General features: G+C 35.6%; 2 protein-coding genes across 2 annotated transcripts in view; one reads left to right on the forward strand and one right to left on the reverse strand.

Moving 5' to 3' along the window:
- The window catches only part of LOC117109698 (calcium-regulated heat-stable protein 1-like), an 8,840-nt gene extending 2,019 nt beyond the window's left edge, over positions 1 to 6,821 (forward strand). The window contains exons 3-4 of the mRNA XM_033252077.1: positions 917 to 1,042; positions 2,548 to 6,821. Coding sequence (XP_033107968.1) covers positions 917 to 1,042; positions 2,548 to 2,707 — 286 coding nt within the window. The 3' untranslated portion in view covers positions 2,708 to 6,821. The remainder of the gene's footprint in view (positions 1 to 916; positions 1,043 to 2,547) is intronic.
- Positions 6,822 to 10,417: 3,596 nt separating this feature from the next.
- LOC117109707 overlaps positions 10,418 to 22,257 on the reverse strand; it is a 32,749-nt gene continuing 20,909 nt past the window's right edge. Inside the window, exons 34-53 of the mRNA XM_033252092.1 lie at positions 22,083 to 22,141; positions 21,472 to 21,581; positions 20,938 to 21,040; positions 20,411 to 20,485; positions 19,808 to 20,014; positions 19,614 to 19,646; positions 19,193 to 19,414; positions 18,956 to 19,033; positions 18,112 to 18,321; positions 17,550 to 17,693; positions 16,769 to 16,975; positions 16,015 to 16,233; positions 15,068 to 15,280; positions 14,371 to 14,481; positions 13,962 to 14,087; positions 13,450 to 13,531; positions 13,081 to 13,305; positions 12,114 to 12,278; positions 11,446 to 11,514; positions 10,418 to 10,715 (exon numbers count right to left, since the gene is read on the reverse strand). Of these exons, the coding sequence (XP_033107983.1) occupies positions 11,466 to 11,514; positions 12,114 to 12,278; positions 13,081 to 13,305; positions 13,450 to 13,531; positions 13,962 to 14,087; positions 14,371 to 14,481; positions 15,068 to 15,280; positions 16,015 to 16,233; positions 16,769 to 16,975; positions 17,550 to 17,693; positions 18,112 to 18,321; positions 18,956 to 19,033; positions 19,193 to 19,414; positions 19,614 to 19,646; positions 19,808 to 20,014; positions 20,411 to 20,485; positions 20,938 to 21,040; positions 21,472 to 21,581; positions 22,083 to 22,141 (2,638 nt within the window). The 3' untranslated portion in view covers positions 10,418 to 10,715; positions 11,446 to 11,465. The remainder of the gene's footprint in view (positions 10,716 to 11,445; positions 11,515 to 12,113; positions 12,279 to 13,080; positions 13,306 to 13,449; positions 13,532 to 13,961; positions 14,088 to 14,370; positions 14,482 to 15,067; positions 15,281 to 16,014; positions 16,234 to 16,768; positions 16,976 to 17,549; positions 17,694 to 18,111; positions 18,322 to 18,955; positions 19,034 to 19,192; positions 19,415 to 19,613; positions 19,647 to 19,807; positions 20,015 to 20,410; positions 20,486 to 20,937; positions 21,041 to 21,471; positions 21,582 to 22,082; positions 22,142 to 22,257) is intronic.

Below are 22,257 nucleotides of genomic sequence, written 5' to 3' on the forward strand. Positions count from 1 at the left end.
GGGCAGTACACCGGGAGACAATCCCCTACTCTTTACCGAAGCGTGTACTGCGTTCTTTTAATGTGCACATGGGCCATAAATGCACATGGCACCAACGGTTTAATCGTCTCATCCGAAAGACGGTGCGCTGTTGTAACTTGTATTTCAGCCTTCCAGCTGAAACACAAGGAGAGACAGCAATAGGAATTGAACCAGGGACCTAGAGATCTCCACAGTTCAGCGCACACACAGTGGCTACCACCAGATTAGCTGACTGGTTGCTCTCTCCTTTGACATTCAGAATGGTGCCCACCCACCAGCATGGTTACTTATTTTGTAAAAACTTAATAGACCCTTCCAGCTTATGCCAGAAGGTCAGCAGATATTTAGGGGCCCTCTTAAGTAATTAAATGAGAATTTCACCCACCTAGCTGCAGGCTAATAATGACACTATTAATGACATTCAGAAATGCACCTACCCACCTGCATTCAAATCACATTATTCATGACATTCAGAAATGCACCCATCCACCTACATGCAAATCACAGTACTAATTACACACAAAACTGTACCCATCACACACCCTCCCACACAAAAGTATGTGTTATGCTAAGAAAATTATGATGACTTTACCAATTCATGGCATGCCAATTTATAGTACAATTACTATGTAGAAACACACAGTAACATTTTTGCAACTATACAAGCACCACTGGTTGTACTACAGTATAAATCATTTGTAATTTGTACTGGATTCTACTCCAATCTACAAGTCATGCTGTAATTAAAGAACACGTCTGTAAATCTACTGAATCATTAAAGAATAAACAAAGGCCGACAGCTTAGGCACCTCCGCTCAAAAGCAACAACAAAACACATCATTCATAAGCGAAAGACACTCCAGTAGCGGTAAACCTAATTGTTTCTGAATTTCAGGTCAAAGGCAGCAGCCAATAATCCAATCAAAACAGGGGTAGTGAAAGAATTCTGCAAACATAAAGGTCACGGGTTCATAGTGCCCAATGAGAAAGATTCTGAAACCTTGTTTGTCCACGTGTCTGAGTAAGTACCCAACACATTACTTTTCAACTAAATTTATTTAACAGTTCATTTATATGATAAATCACAAGATATGTTATGAAAAAATACCTATATCTAGTATTGGTAAATAAAGAAGGAAAAATGTGTTGTCTAAATTTGGATTCAAACCCAAGACATTTGGATTAACATTAGAATGCTTTACCAACTGTGACTGTGAGTCTAAGTGGGTAAAATCCTTTGATTTTCTCATTTAGACATAATTTCCCCAAGGTAATTGCAAAATTGCAATGAATCATATGATACTAAATTATCAACTTCATTAATACGAGTTTCATAGAGGATATTATGTCATTAAAAACATTATATTTTGATGAATTTTCTTTATGTAACTTGTATATTTGAAACCAGGTGAAACTATTTAAACCTTTCATTTATGGTTATATTTATAGTAGATGCTTACATCATATATTAATGAAAGAATGAATAAGGTTATTTTTATATCTTGAAACCAAAACTAGTAATAGAATTTTGACATTGAACAGATATGAAGCTTTTGTTTTGTTTCAATCCAAAAAGAAAAAAAAAAAAAAAAAAATTTTTTTTTCCTGTTATCTAAATACGTCCAAGTCAACTAATGATAATAATATAATTTTTAAAATGGGGGAAAATTTTGCACCTTGAAGTAAATCATGCATCAAACAATAAAATTCAGTAAACATCATATCCCAGTACTGTATTATTATTAGGTGAAAATGGTTTTTTTTCTTAGGAATATTCCAAAAAATAGATTTATTAATTGAATATCGAAATATGCAATCAAGGCCATTGTTCATCAGACATTAAAATACATGATAATTACCTCATCATTTTGATGAGCCTGCATATTTTAGAGTGTTAATCCCATGCTTTCGTAACTTAATATTGCGTAATCATCATGTTTATTTTCATTGAGTGGTAAAGATTCCTGGTATGATTAGCTCTACATTGCAATGTTGAGTGCCATTTTTTTGAGGTGATCTGTACTCAGTTATAGTTATGTTCCTGATGATGACATAATTAATGTTGAAATAATGAATCCTGACACGATAGCGTGCATTTTGATACTTGGAGTATGTATTATACTATCTTATCTGAGATTAATCAGTGGACCTTTCAGTTGTTATGTTCCTATTATTCACCATCATGACAATGGTATCGGATTGCCAATAAAGTTTTGAATATTGTCAGTAAGATGGCTTCATCAACCATCTTAAATACTGGGGAAAGTAAACAATGAAATGAACACAATAGTCCATAATTATCGTCTCTTAAACCTAAATATTATTAAAGGGCTTGCTGGCCATTTATTTTTTTCTTTTAAGTATCATGTACAGTAGGTATGTTTTTAAATTAAAATGTTTAGGTCTATTATTAAATGGGCTTCTAACAGCTCCAGATCACTGCACTGGCCATACTTACGCCACTCAATTTCTCAGTGTTTTTATTTTCAATTGATAAGCTAACAAAGTTTTTGTCTAACTTTGCAGTGTTGAAGGGGAATATGTACCATGCGCCGGAGATCATGTGACGTACAAAGAGTGCCTCATCCCCCCGAAGAAGGTGAAGATCCAAGCAGTCGAGGTCATAATAACACACCTAGCACCAGGGGTCAAGCACCATCGTTGGGAGGATCAAGAAGATAATTAGATAAAGTTTTTGACAGTATTCCATGGGAACTTATTCCAGTTTTTTTGACGGCCCTTTTCCATGATTCTGTGATTAGAGATAAAATAAATTTTGAATGTAATTGTCAGATAAATTTTTTTTTTTTTTAACTTGATATTTTTTATGAAATTGGTTATTCCTGTTGGTAAAAGTTTGGGAATCATTTTGGAAGTACTCGATTTAATTAGTGCAAGATTATAGCCATTTGTGGATTAACAATCGACCTTTCAGGAGTGTCAATCAAACTTGTGACCAATCAGAACAGGGCTAGGATTACGAGCTTGTCCCACAAATACGCATGTTTGCCTGCATTTACACTGTACTTTTGTGGGACTTTAGCAATAATTCAAGAGGGGCTTGGCAAATGGTTCATTATTATGCCATCTAGTTGTTTATAGTTCACATGCCTTCATTTTTGGCATGAGTAGTTGAAAATACAAGATGGCTGGTTTGTTTTATGAAATTACCACATGATAGTATAGAATAAAACCATGTTGTCATCTTTTTTCTTTTATCATTTTCATGAGTTCAAAACATCTTGTAGAAGGGTTAACTTAAAGGTCAAGCGCAGTTCCAGTAGGGGGTACAGGGAATGTAAACCCCCAACCATTTCATCCACCCCTGAAGGTGTACTGTCAGTCAAAGTACAGGAAAATAACTCAAAAATTAAAAAAAATTGAAAAGCTCATTTATTAGAATCAAATAAATTATTTTCACAAATTTACAGATATTTTACTACAGAAGCCTTAAATTGATTACCAGCAAATTTTTGTAGTAAAATGTATGTAAAATCGATAAAAACAATTTTTTTCCTATCTGTTGCTTGGTGGAAGCTAATAATTTATTTGAAACGTTTAAATGACCCATTCAACAGTCACATTCAAGGGGTAGGAAAGAATATGTCTCTTGGAAATGATAAAAAAATTTTTTTTAATGTTAATGACTATTTACTGGCCCGTATTTTTTAAATTCTGTCAATCATTTGTGGATGATGTGATGAAGAGGGCGTGGCAATGTCCAGATGTGTGCATTACTTTTTAATTGTCAATTGTTTTAGGTGAGAAGTATGAGAGATAAATGTTTATTTTTATGATAATTAAGGTCCTTGGTGATATTGCAGTCTTTTGCTGTAAACTACAACAGGTTTCCTTTGAATAGTTAGAGCCAGAAGTATCTGCAGATCGTAGTGATTTAACATCAACCTTTCCTTGACATTTATACTGTCAACAAGTGCCTAATTAACGCTACATTGTGGCTGACAGCGAATTGCGTAAATAGAGAGCAGAGCTTAGCTGACAACAATAATTACCTAATTATGAATCCAGCAAATTATTCCAGTTATGTAAACTTTGATGAGAATCAGTAATTAGTAGTGTAGTTAAGATGTAAAGTTTACAATTTCTCCAAATGCAGCATGCCTAAATATAGTCATGATGACATCACATCATGACCATATATAGACACATCATGAATATATATATATGAACAGTGTTTTACGCAAGCTGATTAATGACTGTATTTAACGGCCTGTTTTTCCATACCTGCTTTCCATACCTGCTTTCTTGTCCTTAGTTGGCCATTAAGTTGATCCCCTTGCCAGATTCATATGTAGCGGCTGTAGTCATAGAGATATTAATAGTCTCTATACCAGTAATTACTCCATAGTGTAACCAAAGATCATAGATAAGGAAACAGCTTTGACCCTGCTGATTCTGATGGTACTGTTCACATGCTCCTACTATACTGTATAACAAACCCTGCAACACAAAATATATTCCAAACCAAATATCTTAAGATTATTCAAAATAGGGAAATATTGATAATACGGATAATAATAACTAATAATATTGATACTGATATTTTTTTTAAAAGCAATAGTAACAATAATACTACAGTATATTAACGAAACTGTGTCAACTTGTGTAACAAATACTCCAGGGACTATTTCCGACTTATCATGGTAATGTGCTAAACTCAGAAGATGGTCTACAATGTTCTTCATAGATTTTTTTTGGAATACCGTAAAACTTAGGAAATGGAACGAAACTTGGGTGTGTTTCTACTGAAAATTGAGGTAGAACGGTTCTCTTTGCTTGGTAATAAGGAATACATCCTACACCATTAGAAATCCATTTTGGCCTGCTGCACACGGAATTAATTCTGTGCATACGACAGAAGAATCCATTTTTTTAATAATTCTTCTGTCACAGGAAGTTGTACTTTGTATGAACCATTCCTAGAAACCACTTTTCAGGCAGTAACAACACACCACTAGATTCTCTAACAGTCAAGCATCAACTATTTTCTGTTGTACCATTCCATGTTTGTGTTACATTAGTTTAGTTTGTATAGGCAAAAAAAAAGTGCACAGTGTAATTTGCTGGCAATAAACTTAGTCAGTGGTGGCGCTAGGATTTTTCAGATTGGTGTCCGATATCCCTGATGGGGCATAACTGGGCAGGCCAGCCCAGACCCTCAGAGGGGATCCAAGGGGATGAAGTCACTAAAAACTAAAAATTTAGGGATTTGGAATGCTTATTTAAACGATTTTATAGTCTTTAAATATTACATAGAATTTTTTTTCTGCCAGACAAATTGTGCTTTTCTCCCCATTGGCGTCCCCCCCCCCACTGGTGCCACCACTGAAATTAGTGTGAGGAGAATTTAATTACTGTGCTGATGTGCTAAAGAGAGATGCCAGTCTAAAAAACAATTGTTTGATGTGAAGCCTCAAAAAAGACATTGTATTGAATATAATGATAAGTAACATGTATTTTCTGTTATGTGGTATGAATTGAATTATGGCGATATGCATATATTATTATGCAGCGTATAAATAGAAATTACATTATTTGATGATACCAAATTATTGTAGACATTCGATTCAGGTCAGGTTCACACGAGAGCCATCCGGATTGGGAACTAACAGTTAGTGATAATCATTACCAGGATCCGGATACGCTAATGGTTAGCGAACGCTATTGGTTAGCAAGTTGAGCGTATTTCTATCATTAACCAATCACACATACGCGTTATCAATTTCCAGTTTCCTATTGGCCAGTGATCCCATCCATCATCTTCTTGGGATCTGGATCGGGAATTTTCTTGTATGAACGCACAGGCGTGCGCATATGTTTGCGATCTGCATTCTGCTAACTGTTAGCTGCTGTGTGTGAACGTAGCTGTAGAATAACTAGAGCATTTTGCGTTTTATAGATTTTAGTCCATAATTTAGTTTAGTTCACTAAGTAGAGAGGGTAGCTTAATCTACTAGCTGTAGTCATGCAAAATATATGTTATCAAATGCAGAGTTCTTAAGTTCTATGGACACAGAGCTTTTGTTATTATCATCATAATATTAAGTCTACGTATTGTCCAAAGTGAACTTTTGGCTGTACGACCTGAATTTGTGAGATTACTGATGATTTATTTTACTACAGAATTTTTCTATTTACCTACTAAAATTTTGAGGAACACTGTAATATTGAAACAGATTTTTAATCAACTTCAGAAGTCTGCATATTGGATCTCAATGCATATTGGATCTCAATGCATCTAGTCAATAAGGCTTGAAAAAATGGACTTGTTCTTTAGGGGTCACTCACAATTATCAACTATTTCACAAGTGTACAAACAGTACGCTAGAAGGGGAGGGGGTAGATGAATTTAGACTTAGGCATGAAAATGTGAATTCCAAAAATAAAATACTGTACAATATTTTGAAATAATAAATTTTTATAACCAATTATAATGCATCCATGGCTATAATATAAATTTTGATGTAACCAAGTACAGTAATTTAGTTGACTTCATAAAAAAAATGGAGAATGGCTTTGCAAAATCAACATTTTTTATGTACACTCTCAGAGGGGAGGGAGGGGGTACTGAAAAAGAGTACTGTTTATACACTTTTGAAAATGTTGATAATTGTGTACGACCATTAGTGGTAGGAAAATCCTGACAGCATTGAACACAGGACCTTGGGATTAGAAGGTAGGTGCCGTAACTACTAAATCACTGCCTTCTCCTTCTGGTGGGGAGATTCAACATTAAGAATATGTAGGGTATACACATTAAACAAGTTTAGTGCGGAGAACTTAAGTCTTAATTGTCTTAATTTAGTTTCTTGCAAATATAATTTTCAAAATTCTGATTGCCTTATTATAATACACCTGATTGAAAAACACATAAACAGATGTACCTCTTAACACTGTACCTGTAAAACACTGAAAAAATTGTTGCCTGAATAAATGCAGTGAATTAAATTTTACACTGGACCCGAAATTAAATAAAAATGATTTAAACAATGCACTGATATATTCAGTGATACTGTATACCGTACATTAAAACCCCTCCTTTGAGACACCCCTATTATGAGGACACCTGAGGCCCCTTTCTTGACCAAAAGAGGAAGGAAATTATATTTTTTCACACTATGGCCAACCATTATTCAGGGGTCACGCATATTAAGGAGACATTTCTTTGGTAACGAACTAGGTGTCCCCTTAATAGCAGTTTTCAGTGGCGGATCCATGAATTGGAAATAGAAGGGGGTGGGGGGAGCGCCGGGGTGTGATTTTCACTGATGAAGGGTTTATACCACGACCAATGGTGGGGCTGAGGTAAGAAAAAAAAATTATGCCACCTCTAGGTGGCCGGAAATGGCACTCTCAGACTTATAATTTGAATATAATTTTCTTTCTTGCAAATTTCGTGGTGGGGGGGGGGGAGCAGGCCAGCTGCACCCCCTTGTATCTGCTACTGGGTTTACTCTACTTGGTTTCCAAGGGTATTATTTTATGACAATTACAATAATAATATTAGTGTTCTGGCCTTGTCTAAAATAATGCCTATTGCATATGGTTTTGTGCCTTACAATATCATAAGCTAGATCACGTGATTTCCTGCTTTTAACCAAAACCAAAAAAATATGAACAAATAATGCATTCAAAAAATAGGTGGGTTAACGTTTATGCTGATAATTGCCTTCTGTAACCTTTGACATTTGGTCACTAGGAGATAACTCACATCCTTGTAAAGGAGAGCTATGGGAATTAATGAGATTTTGTTATTGGTTTTTATTGTGGCTTTTACATTATTATAATCTATAGTCAGATGCAGGCAGATAAAATCTATTCATATAGAATGACATGTTTTTTTTTTTTGTGATTCATAATAATAATTAATCCTATGTCATGTTTTTAATGTCACCCAAACAACTGTCTACGGTACATTTGAATGTTGTTATGTGAATAATAAATCTTAACCCATCTTGTTATTGTATTTATATATAGAAAGAATTTGTTTTTTTTGAGAATCTCATATTTTCGTTTATCTCAATGTATGTGATTTGCAACTTAGAAAAAAAAAATTAGCGCTATGAATACAAACTATATTTTATTGTAACTTGAAAGTCTTGTGACATATATCCTTGAACCTATAAAATAATAATAATAATAATAACCAAGAAATCAAAATATGATATTAGCAACAGTAATAAACAATAAGTATAAACCAAAAAAAAAGTATATACGAAAGTATTAAATATAAAAATATGTATGTTATGCGCTTCGATGTAGCCATCCTTATGCAGTTTCACTGGAAACGTTATTATACAATGCTTTCTTGCTAATAATGTAATCAGGGGTGGCGCCAGCAGGGGGCCTGGTAGTCAGGGCCCCCATCGGGGAGAAAAACCACAATTCATTGGGAAGAAATAAAATTTATATGTATTTTCTACAAATTAGTAGACTCTAAAATTGATTAAATAAGCCTTTGAAACACCTAAACTGTCATATTTTTCATTTCCCCCCCCCCCCAACCTAAGAGACAGGATTTTGAGCGAGGCCCAACCACGCCCACTTTTTGGGATGGGGAAATCCCCTCCCCCAACCCCCTTCGGGGACGTGAAACCCCCCGTAAATGTATGTATGTATGTATGCAATACTCTTGATGATTTACTGACATATTCATCTAGTGTACTTCATTAATAAAATTTGTATCTTGAAATAAATGCATAAATCAAATCAAAAACATTACTCAGGGAATTAAAGAAAGCTGGTATGCTATCAGATATTTTGTCATAATTCAACTATGTTTGATCAGATTTAACATGCCTACATACTGTATGGTCATGATGACATCATGGCATGACCATATATAGGCACATCATAACTATATATGGGCATACAACAGTTTTTTTTTCAAAGATTTGATAGTGTGGACAGAGCATTAGATATTTGATCAAATTAATTGTCTTTCCACGTCACTTGGAGCACTATTATTATTAAAGCCTTGTTTACACTTTCAAATTTTATGTGACAGATTTGTGTGATATGCCCCTATATATGGGCATAATAATGTCATGCTACACCCAAACTTGAGTGTGCGGACTCGCTTTTAGATTTAATAAAAGTCTCATCAAATATTATCATTTGAATTTGACAGATAATAATCTGATATGATGTTAAAATAACTGTCAAAAGTTTCCAGACAATATAGGTTTATTAGAGTCTTAAATTTTGCCATCCCATTCAAACCTGATCTGCCAATATTAGGATTTCTACCAGAGCAAAATTTAGTTAAGTAAATACTAAAATATGATGAATTCTTTATTTTTGTTTGAGTAGGGTAAGCCTAGCTTGTGTTTTTTATTATCAGTGATGTTTGGCTTGTAATTTTTGGGTGCATCTTAGTTAATCCATGTACTGTAGGGTATTGTAAGCTTTACTACAAAATGTTAATGGTCGTTTGAAGTGTTGTTTATATGTAATATTTGGGAGAATGTGTTACTAACAATGTTGCTCAAGCAGGGCAATACTGTAATGTTGGCTGCTCTTTGCATGCTTCCTCTTCAACACTTCCTCAATTCCATCTTGGTTTAAAATCTCCACCATCGGATGCATAGATCTCAGATTCATTTCCCTATCTATCCGACAATGCAATGGTATAGCCTGGGTTCCAGGCGTTAATTGGGTTACTCAGTAAATTCTGTTAAATATTATTCTTTTTATTGCACTTATTGTGCGCTTTACCAAATTTAATTGGTGCCCCATACTCTAATTCTATTTCTTATAGTAAAGCAACTGCAGCAGCCTACAACTAACCTATCCCCACATGTATGATGTCATCAATGTTGGATGACTATAATAAACCTAAGTGTTGCCTGAGTGTCCTATTTGAGTGTGCTCCAACTTCGATTAAGGGTTTGTGTCAATGAGAGAAATCAACTTTTATGTTTTTTGAAAAATAAATTTCGAAGTTGTGCATTTCATACCGAACCAAAAGACTGATTACTGTCTCATTCTTGTATTCAAAGAACCAATCCACAACTGCTGATCCAACAATTTTTTAATTCTTCAAATAAACAATGTTGTTTCTTCAAACTGATTTTGTTGCGTAGTAGATTTTGATGAGCACAAACCCCTGTCCAGACGATCAAATTTTATTTGACAAAAACATGTGACATGCCTAAATATGGTCATGATGACATCACACCATGACCATATATAGGCACATCATGACTATATGGGCACAAAACAGTTTTTTGTCATATAAAATTTGATCATCTGGGCAGGACTTTAGAAGGAAAGTGAAGACAGTGTTGAACCATTATGTGTGGAAGGCAAAGTGTTAAAACAATTCAACATTATTAATGGGATTGTAACAAGATTAAACAGAAGAAACGATTAGTATGTATGCATTTTGTTTATTATCTTCAAAGTATAATACAACATTCAAAGTAACATTTATTAGCAAATGAAACAATTTAATGATAAACATTTTAAAAAAACAGTGGAACATAAAAACTTTGACAATTCTATAGTAAAGTTCTAATCCATACAACTAATATTTTTCTACAATTCTCGTTCATATCGCAAAGGTGAGTTAAGCTTGAAAACGAAACTTGCAAAATGTTAACAGCTACGTTGTGAATTAGGGGTCAGCAGTCGCTTGGAAGTAGATATTATTTTCAAACAAATTCTTCTTTCTGTGAAGTTCAACAAACAGATAAAATAACTTTTAGTGTGAATTTGGGTTATTGTAACAGGATGAAGGAAAAACATACACAAAAGTCTAACTATCAAGTTTTTCTTTTGTGACGAATTTGTGTGATTATGTCCATATATGGCCATGCTTATGTCATGTCGCACACTGTATGGGGACATATCTCAGGGATTTTCAGGGATCCGAAAGTCAATTCCAGGAGATCTGCAGTGGCAGATCCAGAAGTTTGAAATACAGTCGCCCCAGGGAGTGACTTCCACTCTAGACCACCTCAGCCCCACCATGGTCGGGTGTGAGGTAAGAAAATTTATGATTATGGCACCTGTAGATCGCTGGGAATGGGATTCTCAGATTTTAATTTGAATATAATTTTCTTTTTTTTTTCTCCATGTTTGTAATATAATTTTGAAAAATTTAGGGAGATGTGTTATTTCCCGGGAGATTCCTGCTTGCTTGCGGGAGTGCCGGTGACCATCCCAACTTCGAGGAGACTCCTGTGAGTTGTGGAAGACTAGGTACCTCTGGAATTGTCACATAAAATTTAACAGTGCGAACTGAGATTTGTTTAGTAGAGAAAACCACATAAAATTAGGTTAGTAACACCAAAGTACGTACAAAAATGTCAACCAAATTTTAATAAAAAAATAACAAATATGAAATGCACACAATATTAATATAAAATTGAATTATTTGTTGAATATTTCACAACTTACCATACAGAATCATTTACATTTTATTGACAATTTGCTGAGGAGCAAGTGGCTTCACCATCATTACACGTACTGCAAAACAAAACAAAAAATAATGATTAATTTCATTTAATATAATATTAGTGGATTAATGTATAAAATCAACACAATAATCATCATATATTCTTCGTCTTTACTGCTATCGTCTTCAGCTCTGAATGTTTATTGCCGCCAAGATTATTTTCAGGTCTAGTGGGAGTGCATCTTGGGCCTATCATTGACACCTAGATGAGCAATTGTGCTCAAAATCCTAGTTTTTGACAGGAAAAGGATTTAGAATTGGAAGGTAGGCATCTTAACACCAAACTATATAGCTCCACTACAGGTTTGGTGGTCATACTTATATTTTTATTGACTTGTTTTATATAATAATTTTACCCAGCTTTAAAGCTGCAACGATTATATTATACTGGAATGTGTAAGTTTAGATTGGTTTCCATACAATTGCTCCACGGTATCCCCGACAGCTTTCGACGATGCTGATGAATCGGTCGCATCGGGGAGCCTTCCTGATTCCATCAGGGATTGCTACGCAGTACGTTTGCACTGAAAACTCTGTAGCGACAGTGTAGCAATTGTATGGAAACCAATGTTAAGCAAATAAAAACAAATATCTATGTTTAATATATTACCATTCAGTGCAACCAAGATTGAATGTTGAGAGGTGAGGGAAAACCTCATCACCGATGGTACAGTCTCTGTAACCAATGGTTGATGAAAATGGTATGTTGGTTGGTGCAATAGTTGATGTTTCACAATTTCTGGTTGAGCACACCCATCTGTAGCTGACGCACATACTGTAATTGAAAACATGTCAAAGGTCAAATTATAATAACTACAATTATGCAATTTGCCTGAAGGGTACATCTACAATATTATATAGTACTTGTAGCTGTCCAAAGCACATTTTAAATTTTGATGTTGTTTAATTCATCTCAGTTTTTGCTAATCTTATAGCGCATAGAGACAGCTGTATTTAATGCGCCTTATCAATCCATTGATTGATTGATATTTACAATAATTCAGCACAATCAGTAAAAGCTGAATTCAATAAATTGTTATCCAAGATAAGCTACGGCGTTAAGTCACTACAATTTATTCACACTCTCATACAAATGTAATTGTATACTGTGCCTCGAATATTATCCTACTCCATCATAGTACCCCACCCCACAGTAACCCCCTCACAGGTACCTGAACCCATCAACAGTATATCCACTCCACCAACGAGTTGAGTGGAAGAGCAGAGAGGCAAGGGAACTGTTGGTTGACTCTAGACTTAATACCAGTACTGGTTCAAAACTTTCCTTGCATAGGGTACATTTGTCTTCTAGGATCAGGAGTTAAAGGTCCAGTGTACGCATGCAGCTTGCCTGCCAATTAAAAATTCCCCATAACATTTAAAAAAGGTAGGGAGTTATGCAAACTTCATGTAGCTAAGCGCCTCTCTACGCCCGTACATAATTCAGCACGCTGTATAAAGCAGCGATGTTTGGGTTATTCTCTTACGTTATATCCTTTATCAGTAGACCCTATGTCAAGCCTACTCAAATCAAACTCGCCAAGCTGCAAAAAGATATAAAAACAACAGATATTTACCATGTTCTACAATCCCATGAGTGGGCCTGTCCGCTTTTGTACACGGTACCTTCATGCTCACACTCGTGGGGCTTTAGTGTGGTAGTGGGCCTCTTGGCGGGGGCCGTCGTGGTATCCGGCATTCCTATTATGGATTCTGTGGAGGATAGCATTGGAGTGGGTTCCGGTGTGTCTTCATCGCAATTCATTGTGTATTCGCAAGACCAACTTCCAGCTGAGCAGATGCTAAAAATGAAGAAAACAGTTTGAACTTAACTTCAATTTTTTTTTTCATTTACCATAATGTGACTTAATTTCTATAAATAAAATCTATGTGATAAATTATGATATTGCTAGGCCTATATATATTCACAAAGTAGAATTTCTTACCATGCTTGGCAACCAGTGACTGTTAGTTTCTTGATTACTTTATCTCCTGGATTGTAGAAATTACCACGGGCTTCACACATATCTGCAAAAAGTTTTTTTTAGCAATATGCAATTACTTAAGTTGCTCCTGAGTGTTACTTTGGCATAAAAAAAATTGACCAATAGACGGTTGCTAATTATTTCTCAAATGGTTCACATGAACCATGTTTTACACAAGACCAATGCCTAAATTGTCTCTCTGAAAGATGGTGCATTTTGACCTTGACCTTTGACTTGAGTCAGGGACTTTAAGACAGTTCAGCACACACACAGTGGTTACCACCAGTTTTAACCAAAAGTGATATACTGCCTTCTACTGTTTAATAAAAGTGAATAAACCAAAATTCATTAGTACATCCCAAATCGAAGGGATCACAGTTCTTACTGTTGACAATCAAAAACTAGTGTTGGAATTACAAAAGGGGAAGCAAGCAGAAAAAGAAGATAAAAGTAAAAAAAAATTGTATTAGTACCTGGATAACTGCTACAGTCTGGGGTACTGAAGTATCGACGTGTTCCCTCAATTTCAAGACCACTTGGTCGTGTGCAGTAACAGTACACAACGAAGGATCCAACTTTAGCACAGTGCAAAGGATCATCTAAAATCAAACATATAAATCCAGATCATCAAATTTTCTTTAATAAAAAAACTGTTGTATGCCTATTTATGGTCATGATGTGATGTCATCATGACCATATTTAGGCATGCCATATGCGGAACGTTTCTGATTGCGTCATTACAACAACTGCAGCGAAAACACTGTAGCGATTTCAAGAAAACCAGGCTTAAGATAATAAACAAATTTATGAATATATTATTTATTGTTGTAATTACGAAATTGCTATAGTAAAAAATTAAAGTAAGTTTCTTATTCAACTTACATGATTTTGGTTTGATTTCAATAGAGCTACTTGTGTTCAATGTTGTGGTCCAGTTAGCAATTGCCCTCTTTGCCTTTGCCAAACCTTCCAGGGTCATGTTGGTGACATTTACTGAAAGATAGAGTGACAAATACATTGATCAAGATAGCCACTAGAATTAAATATATCTGTTACATGATTCTGAAAAAATAAACCAAAAGCCAATAAGCTCTAATGGCAAAGCAGCCAAGTAAAAATTCTATACCACAGGGGAGAAAAAAAAAGAAAGAAAAAAAAAAATATCACGCAAAAGTCCTAAGAGGTTATTTTCGGGTATCTAGAACACAGAAACTTTGCAGGGACATGGTAGGGTATTGTTATCTCGATCTGCCCCCTTCCGGCTATCTTTTGGACATCTCTGGATCTGCCCCTGTACCACCTAATGATGTGAACACCCAAGAACAAATGTGGGAGAGATTGTGGAAAAAAGGTGCTGAGTGCTGGATACAGATTGCCAGAGTTGGAAGGAACTGCCCATGTGTATTATTATTATAACTAAAGGTGAAAACTTATAGTTGATGTCCTATGAACAGTTTAACAAGGATTAATCAGGGAAGTAAGATGTGAAAAAGAAGCATAGGACTACTATAAATCATGCTTTCATCCCAAAATTTTGTGATGCACTAAAAAGCAGAATGGTAAAAGAAATCTTGCATACCTGTTGCATACTGCCAGCAAGACGGTGTGCCCTCTATAATTGGAGTGACTGTTGTGAAGATGGCTTTACCATTTTTCAGGGAGCAGTAACAGATTCCTGTGTCTCTACTGCACTGAAGAGCAGAGTAGGTGTTGTCAGGATTGCAGGTTGGCACAAACATGCCTGGGATTCCGTTGGCAAACCTCTGATAGGCAAAGCAGTCGCCCTTCACAACTGGCAAGTAAGAAACATATTATTATATTTTGTTATTCTAGGAGATAAGGATTTGAGAGCAGACTATTAATGCTCTTTCACCAAGTCATACAGGCATGAGGAGGAGCTATTAATTTGGAACCCATACCAAGTGCCTCTCGAGTCTGGGAAGTCTAGAGTTGATCATCTGGTACATCAGTTATCTTATACAAAGTTTTTTGTGGATGAGAAGCTTAAAGTGACCATTTGGAGCACTCAAATCAACATGTTTGTACAAAGTTTTTTGAGCCTAGGAAGTGGAGAGTTATTCACTGGGGACACTTAATCAAGATCCATTAAGAGATTGTGAAGCAGTGACGTATTTATGGGGGTGCGCGGGGGAAGTGCACACCCCTCCAAAAATTACTCCCCCCCCCCCACTCGCTCATCCCCTCAAAAGTCACTTGCAAGTAGTTAAAAATCACCTAAAATCATCTTATTTTGCAACTTAGCGCCCCTCAGCTGATCGAGCCCTAAATGTTTTTATTCAAAGTTTCTTGAGACTGGGATGTTTAAGCTGTGATCAATTAGGACACTGAACTATCAGATGTAATTTAGATTTGATCATTCATATGCCTTAATCAATTAATCAATCACTCCAAAATCACTCAATCATCAGCAATCAATCAATCAATTAATCAACCATGATTTATTAAATAATTCTTTGAGCATTAATGAATCAATAAATCAAAAAATTTATAAATCAGTCAACTTACGCCAGGCCAGTTTACTTATATAAGTGCTTGTTAGATTGAAGCCTGTGATGTTGAAGAGTGTGGCATTCCATAGTGACATGTTGAAGGGGATGGAGCTGTTGAACAGGCTGGTGAGGTTGAACAACGTGGTGATGTTCTCCGTCTCAATGTCCATTTCGTTCATTGGCTGCATCTCTTTGACAAGTAGGGTTGTGTAGTTTGTTGAGACCTTCAAAGTAGCTTAAAAATAATACAAAAAACGTTAAGTTTGTAGGTAGATCAACTAGTTATTGGTTCATTTTGGGGAGACCTTTACTCAGCAGTGGTCAACAATTAATGATTAATGAAAACAAATATGGGTGCAAAAAAACACTGTACACACACAGCTTGAAGCAAACAGGTATTAAATTTACAATACAGTACTACATCTTCATCATACACATTGCACTACTAATCAAATAAATAAACCAATCAAGCTTCTAAATACTTCAGTGGTGGCACCAACAGGCCACAGAGGTAGGCCAAAGGGGTACAAGTCGGAGGGGGGAGGGGGGAAACTCCAGTCTGGGAAACAGTCAATCACTTTGTTGGGGAACACTAATTTGAGTGCCTGGGAGTGCCTAGATATTCTTACTCGTAAAATTTGATCGCTTCAGCACAAACCATAGTGGGGCAGAGGTGAGCATCAACCCCCTCCCCCCACCACCCATTGGGTACTTGCAATCCTCTCCAAAGAATATTGGGCACTGCCAATAATGCTTTATTTTAAACTTACTATTCCAGTACATAGTGCAATTAGGAAGACCATTTTGTGACACTTTCCTCTCGGTTCCTTGGATGGTTACGCCATTTGTGTCGACACAGTAGCATATTCCGGACTGAGGCTGGCACTGAAGTGGGGAGAATGATCCATTCTTCAGGCAAGTTGGACGGAATACACCTGGTACAAGGCTGGCGGTTACCAACTGGCGGAAACAAGATGCTGAAAAGAGATAAAATATACTGTAAATTGTGAAACGGAATTCCTGTTGCCCAACCCCCTCTAAATATTGAAAATATTGGGTCAGATTTTTTTTTTGTGCAAAAATACTATTTTTGGCCAAAATGAAGCACAAAGTTCATTAGTCATAAGTCACTTTTCAAGGTTGATCTCAGCCCTGTATTTAATATTTATTTATATAATAAACATTTAGCACAATATATACACAATTCAAAGAGCCATGTTGTTGCCCAGAGGGACACCATAAGCTAACAGCCCAAACAATAAGTGGGTGACCTTTGAACCACCTGAACTGACCTGTCCCTAACTTAAGAAAAAAAAGAGCTTTTAAAAGCAACTTTTAAAAGCAACTTCACATAAAGCCTGTTTTAATTAAATCGCTACACTATTGCTAGTCTTTTACTGCAGTCATTGAACTAGCGCAGTCGCCGACGCATTAGGGAGGCTCCCAGATTCGACTAACCAATCAGCATCATCGAAACCGGTCAGCGACAGAGTGTAGCAACTTCATGGAAAATGGAATAAGTCAAACTATAGTAATCAAGATATGACTTACAATAATTTCTGGTGACATTAAGAGAAGTTTCATTGGAGAAGCTGATGTTGAACTGTGGACCGACCTTCGGGCAGTCTTCATCACAGAAATACGGGAAGGTACTAAATACCGTGGTATTCAAATTTCTTACTGGAGACAATGACACTAAAAATTCAAAAAAACAAAGAACATAATTAATACTAAATGAATGTAAACAATGATGAAATTTTCAGGATTTCTCCATATATATAATTTATTTACTCAATATACTTACTGTAATACCTCAGTATAATATCTTTTAATGTTTATTATGAGATATTTATATCTTATTCAATTTTCAATTTTCAATTTTGATAGGTTTGTATATTCTAAGGGCACTTTTAAGAATTTCTACTGGAGTATTACTGATCTCAGCATATTAAAGAAGAGTTCCAACATTATAATATCTACTAATTTAACAATTATCCCCTCACATCTTTGAATTAATTATTTACAAAAAAATTATTTACCTTAGGTAAATAAAATACAGTAAATATATAAACAAACATAGTTTAAGGTCATGTGTTACGTCGAAATCTCATACCATTTCTATACATTTCACACATTTCTGGTGACATTCTAAGACTGGTGGTTGTGTTAGCGATAACTGTGCCGGTTCTGTCAACGCAGAAGCACACGTCGGTGTTCGATGGGCACTGGAGCGGAGAGTACGTGCCATTGGATTCACATGTTGGCATGAACACCGTCTTCAAATCTCGAGCAATATCTCTCTGTCTTTCACAAGGTGGCATTTCTAAAAACAAATGATTAAAAATCATGCTTAAGAATGTCTGGAGACTTATTACCTGAGCAATACGCCTACTACAGCGTTCTTTCATGTTTTGTTAAACGATATAGAAATTGGATCTAATACATTTCGGCCCTCCAGCCGAAACACAAGGAGAACAACGATGGTACGGAACCTAGGACTAAGCTTATGTAAAGCACTGTCGAGACTATCAAATTTTGTTTGACAAATATTGTCATGATGAAATAACATCATGACCATAAATAGGCATATCATGACTATATATGGGCATACAACATAGGAGCTCTAAGGTTCAGCGCATATACAGTGGATACCACAAGTTTAGCCAACTGAGATTCCAAGACAATGAAGCAGCAATTTTCAAAACAGAAGTACATGCAGAGCCAAGAGAGAGTTGAAAAGCCTTAAGCCGGACACTCACCGCGCCTGACGGTTGTCAGCAGACGCGATTCTATAAAGAACGCTAAGTGATGACGCGCATGCGATGGATCATTTTTAATGATGATCAATTCAGACTGCCACCCACCAATCAGCAGAGAGTGTCACATGCTCACAGGTAGCGGAGTTGGATTAGTCGTGAGACAGTCTTATGACGCAGCAAGTGCCCGTCTTTACTAACCTTCTGGGAATCTCTTATTATTGATTACGTCAGATGTGATGAATTCTCTCTGATGAGTTAGCTTTGAAGTCCATTCTTCTGTGAAGTTAATGAAAGAAATAAGTTTAATGTTCATAATCTCTCTTCAGTTTAAATTATTTTTATTTATGTATGTATGTATGTATGTATATATATAGAAGCGATAAATCAACAATCAAAAAATATTAGCAATAAACATACATTATCCATTCAACTTACGTGTTCTGTACTGCAGACAATCTGGCCTTATGTTCTCTGCTATCAAGGCAGTGGTGCCTGGAATGGCAGCACCTTGAATGTCAACGCAGAAGCACAGCCCAGTGATGGTATTACACTGCAGAGGGGTGTATGCACCACGGGAATCACAAGTTGGTACGTGGGGCATCATAGCCTCTCTTGCTATCTTGGCCATCAGCAAGCATTTGGAAATTTCTAGTGTTTCTATGGTGAAAATGAGAGATAGATTAAATTTTAAAAAGTTCTTTAGAGTTTGCATAGAGTTTGAACAATTTAGCCAAATTAAACTTTTGGCATGGTCAAAATTAATTCATGGTAAACATGCTTTAGAGTGAGAGACTCATCAATAATTACATTTTTAATTTAGTATTGGATTTATAAAATAGATTTAGTATAAGCTTACCTGGTTTACTTTTAGGGAGGGCAACTTCTAGAGCTGAAAGGAAGATTACAGTAGAAATTCAAGTTAGTTGATGATGTGATTATTTACAAAACTGTGAATCTTGTTTTGTAATTGTGTAAATTTAGCTGTAAAGTTAAGTTACAAAGGATAATGAAATATTCATAAGAACCAATACAATAAACTGAAAAACTGACTTTGACGGTAAACCAAGCACATTGGCAGGCCTTTGGAGATGTGGGTGAGTGTTCCGTTGATGTAGGTTCCGTTCCTTTGTACGCAATAGCACAAGTTTGGTTGTGTACACTGAGTTGGCCCGTATGATCCATCAGGCAGGCAATTCGGCTTTAAAAGCATTGGGTTCAATTTCGAGATCATCAGCATCTGGCGGCAAGTTCGATTGACTGGAAATACGAGAAAAAAACGGTTAAAAAATTAATTTCTAATAACACAATGGTTTGCAACCGTAAATATTTGATAACCAGCCAACAATTGCATAAAATTCTAATATGTGGAATATTCAAAATGCAGTGATATAGCTTGTTATTTACAATCTGAAATACAATGTCCCAGTAGAAATATTTACATCAGGTGTCCTCAAACATCATTCTGATCGTAGCAGGGAAAAATATAGCAAGAAATTTATGGTACTTGATAGAAACACACTGTATGTGCAATGATTGAATTAATGCGAGAAATTCTTGGTACTTGAAAGAAACACACTGTACGATAGAAACATACTCTACGTACAATGTGATTGAATTAATGCTTTTTTCATTACAAAATCTTATATAACATACCCCAATTAATATCTGATGGTTGAAATTGATGGGCTTCAATAACTTCTGTTGTTGGCTTTGGCCTGGTTACATTGTCTAAAAACAAATATTTCATTAGTTCAAATGTGTAATACATTTTTAGACACAGCCAATCAGTAACTTCACAACACCACATGCCACCCAATCAATACTAAGCAATGCTACACAATCTGTTGTTACAGGCTGAGTAACCTCTTAACAACTGATGTAACTTCATAACACTGTATCTATATTTTTGTGCTGTGAACTTATATTGACACTGAAATATACATAGGTAGTTATTGTTTTGTACATATATTTATATTGTTAGTTAATCCTCTTAAACGTATTTTGTAATTTAGCATTTGGCTGCCATGTTTTATGTTTTTATGAACTCTGAATAAAATACCATTACATATAAATAAAAAAGAAAAAAAAATAAAGTTACTTAGCTAGACCTAATTGATATACCAGACTTTATAACTAAATATATTAATGAGTTGAAAAGCAAGAATGGAGGAGAAACTTACAGATGTATGCAGAGCAGTTAGGAGTCTTGTTAAAAACAAGAGTGCTAGGCAGGAATCGTCCAACTGGATCAACACAGAAACACATCTTCGTCTTGTTAAAGCACTGAAATGTAATTTTTTATCAAATTATTAAAAAGTAACACGAATGACTTTTGGTGGAGAAGAAGAGGTGAATTCTTATATTTATCAAAATTTTCTCTTTTTCATAAAAGGCAAGAAGCAGAGACAACAGAAGAGGATTGTGGATTATGATGATAATGATGATGAAGATGATGATGCTGCTGATGGTGATGATGATGATGCTGATGATAATGATGATGATGGTGATGACGATGATGATGATGATATGGAGGATGAAGATGACAATAATGATAATGTGGATGATAATGATGAAGATGATAATGATGGTGATGATGATGATGATACGGAGGATGAAAATGACAATAATGATAATGTGGATGATAATGATGGTGATGCTTATGTTGATGATGACAATATAATGTAACAGTTGACTATATCTTATTCTTCACTCACTTGTACTGGTTGGAATAGACCATTGGTAGCATTGCACACTGGCTTATACCACATCCCAGTGTTGCTAGTGTTGCTATACAAGTAGCGATGAAGATAATCCAGGCACACTCCTTTAAATAAACACAAGTATTAATCATTCCTCATTTTACACATACTGGATTAATCATTTAATCAATCAATTGATCAATCAATAGAATTATAAGGTGGTTAAACGGCTGTCAAATGCTTCATTGGCAAGGTTAATAAATACAACAAAATCTAATTCATTTAATATAGCATTCACATAGCGTTCTTTATTGGAGCCTCACAGTGCATTTAGCCCTGGTAATTGAGTACAGAATCAATCATACACAATGTGCAACTTCCTTCGCTCCCCTGCGAGTATTCCTAGTTGTGTAATCAGCACTACTAACTTCATTCTGAATCATTCACCTCCTACCTGGCACCCATTTATACTCCTGGGTGAAAACATCGAAGCAAATACAGATAAAGTATCTTGCCCAAGGACACAAGCAATGTGACGAGCATTGATCTTGAACCCCTGACCTTCCAAAGCCTTACATGATACGATACATGCTTTCATAATGGACTGAAATATAGGGAATGCTTACCAGATGAATTGGTTGGGCATTCAGCAGATGAGCATGTTAAGCTAGCACTGTTGCAGACACTGTGGATAAAAGACAAGAAAAGCATTATATAATCTTGACTTTACTTTCATTGCATCCAGCAATGGTGTAATCGTTTGCATTAATTTATCCCCCAACCCCATTTCAAAATTTTAAC

Source organism: Anneissia japonica, unplaced genomic scaffold (genome assembly GCF_011630105.1).
Source record: "Anneissia japonica isolate Jap-2015-1 unplaced genomic scaffold, ASM1163010v1 scaffold3782_len1007564_cov172, whole genome shotgun sequence".
NCBI classification, from domain to species: Eukaryota; Metazoa; Echinodermata; class Crinoidea; order Comatulida; family Comatulidae; genus Anneissia; species Anneissia japonica.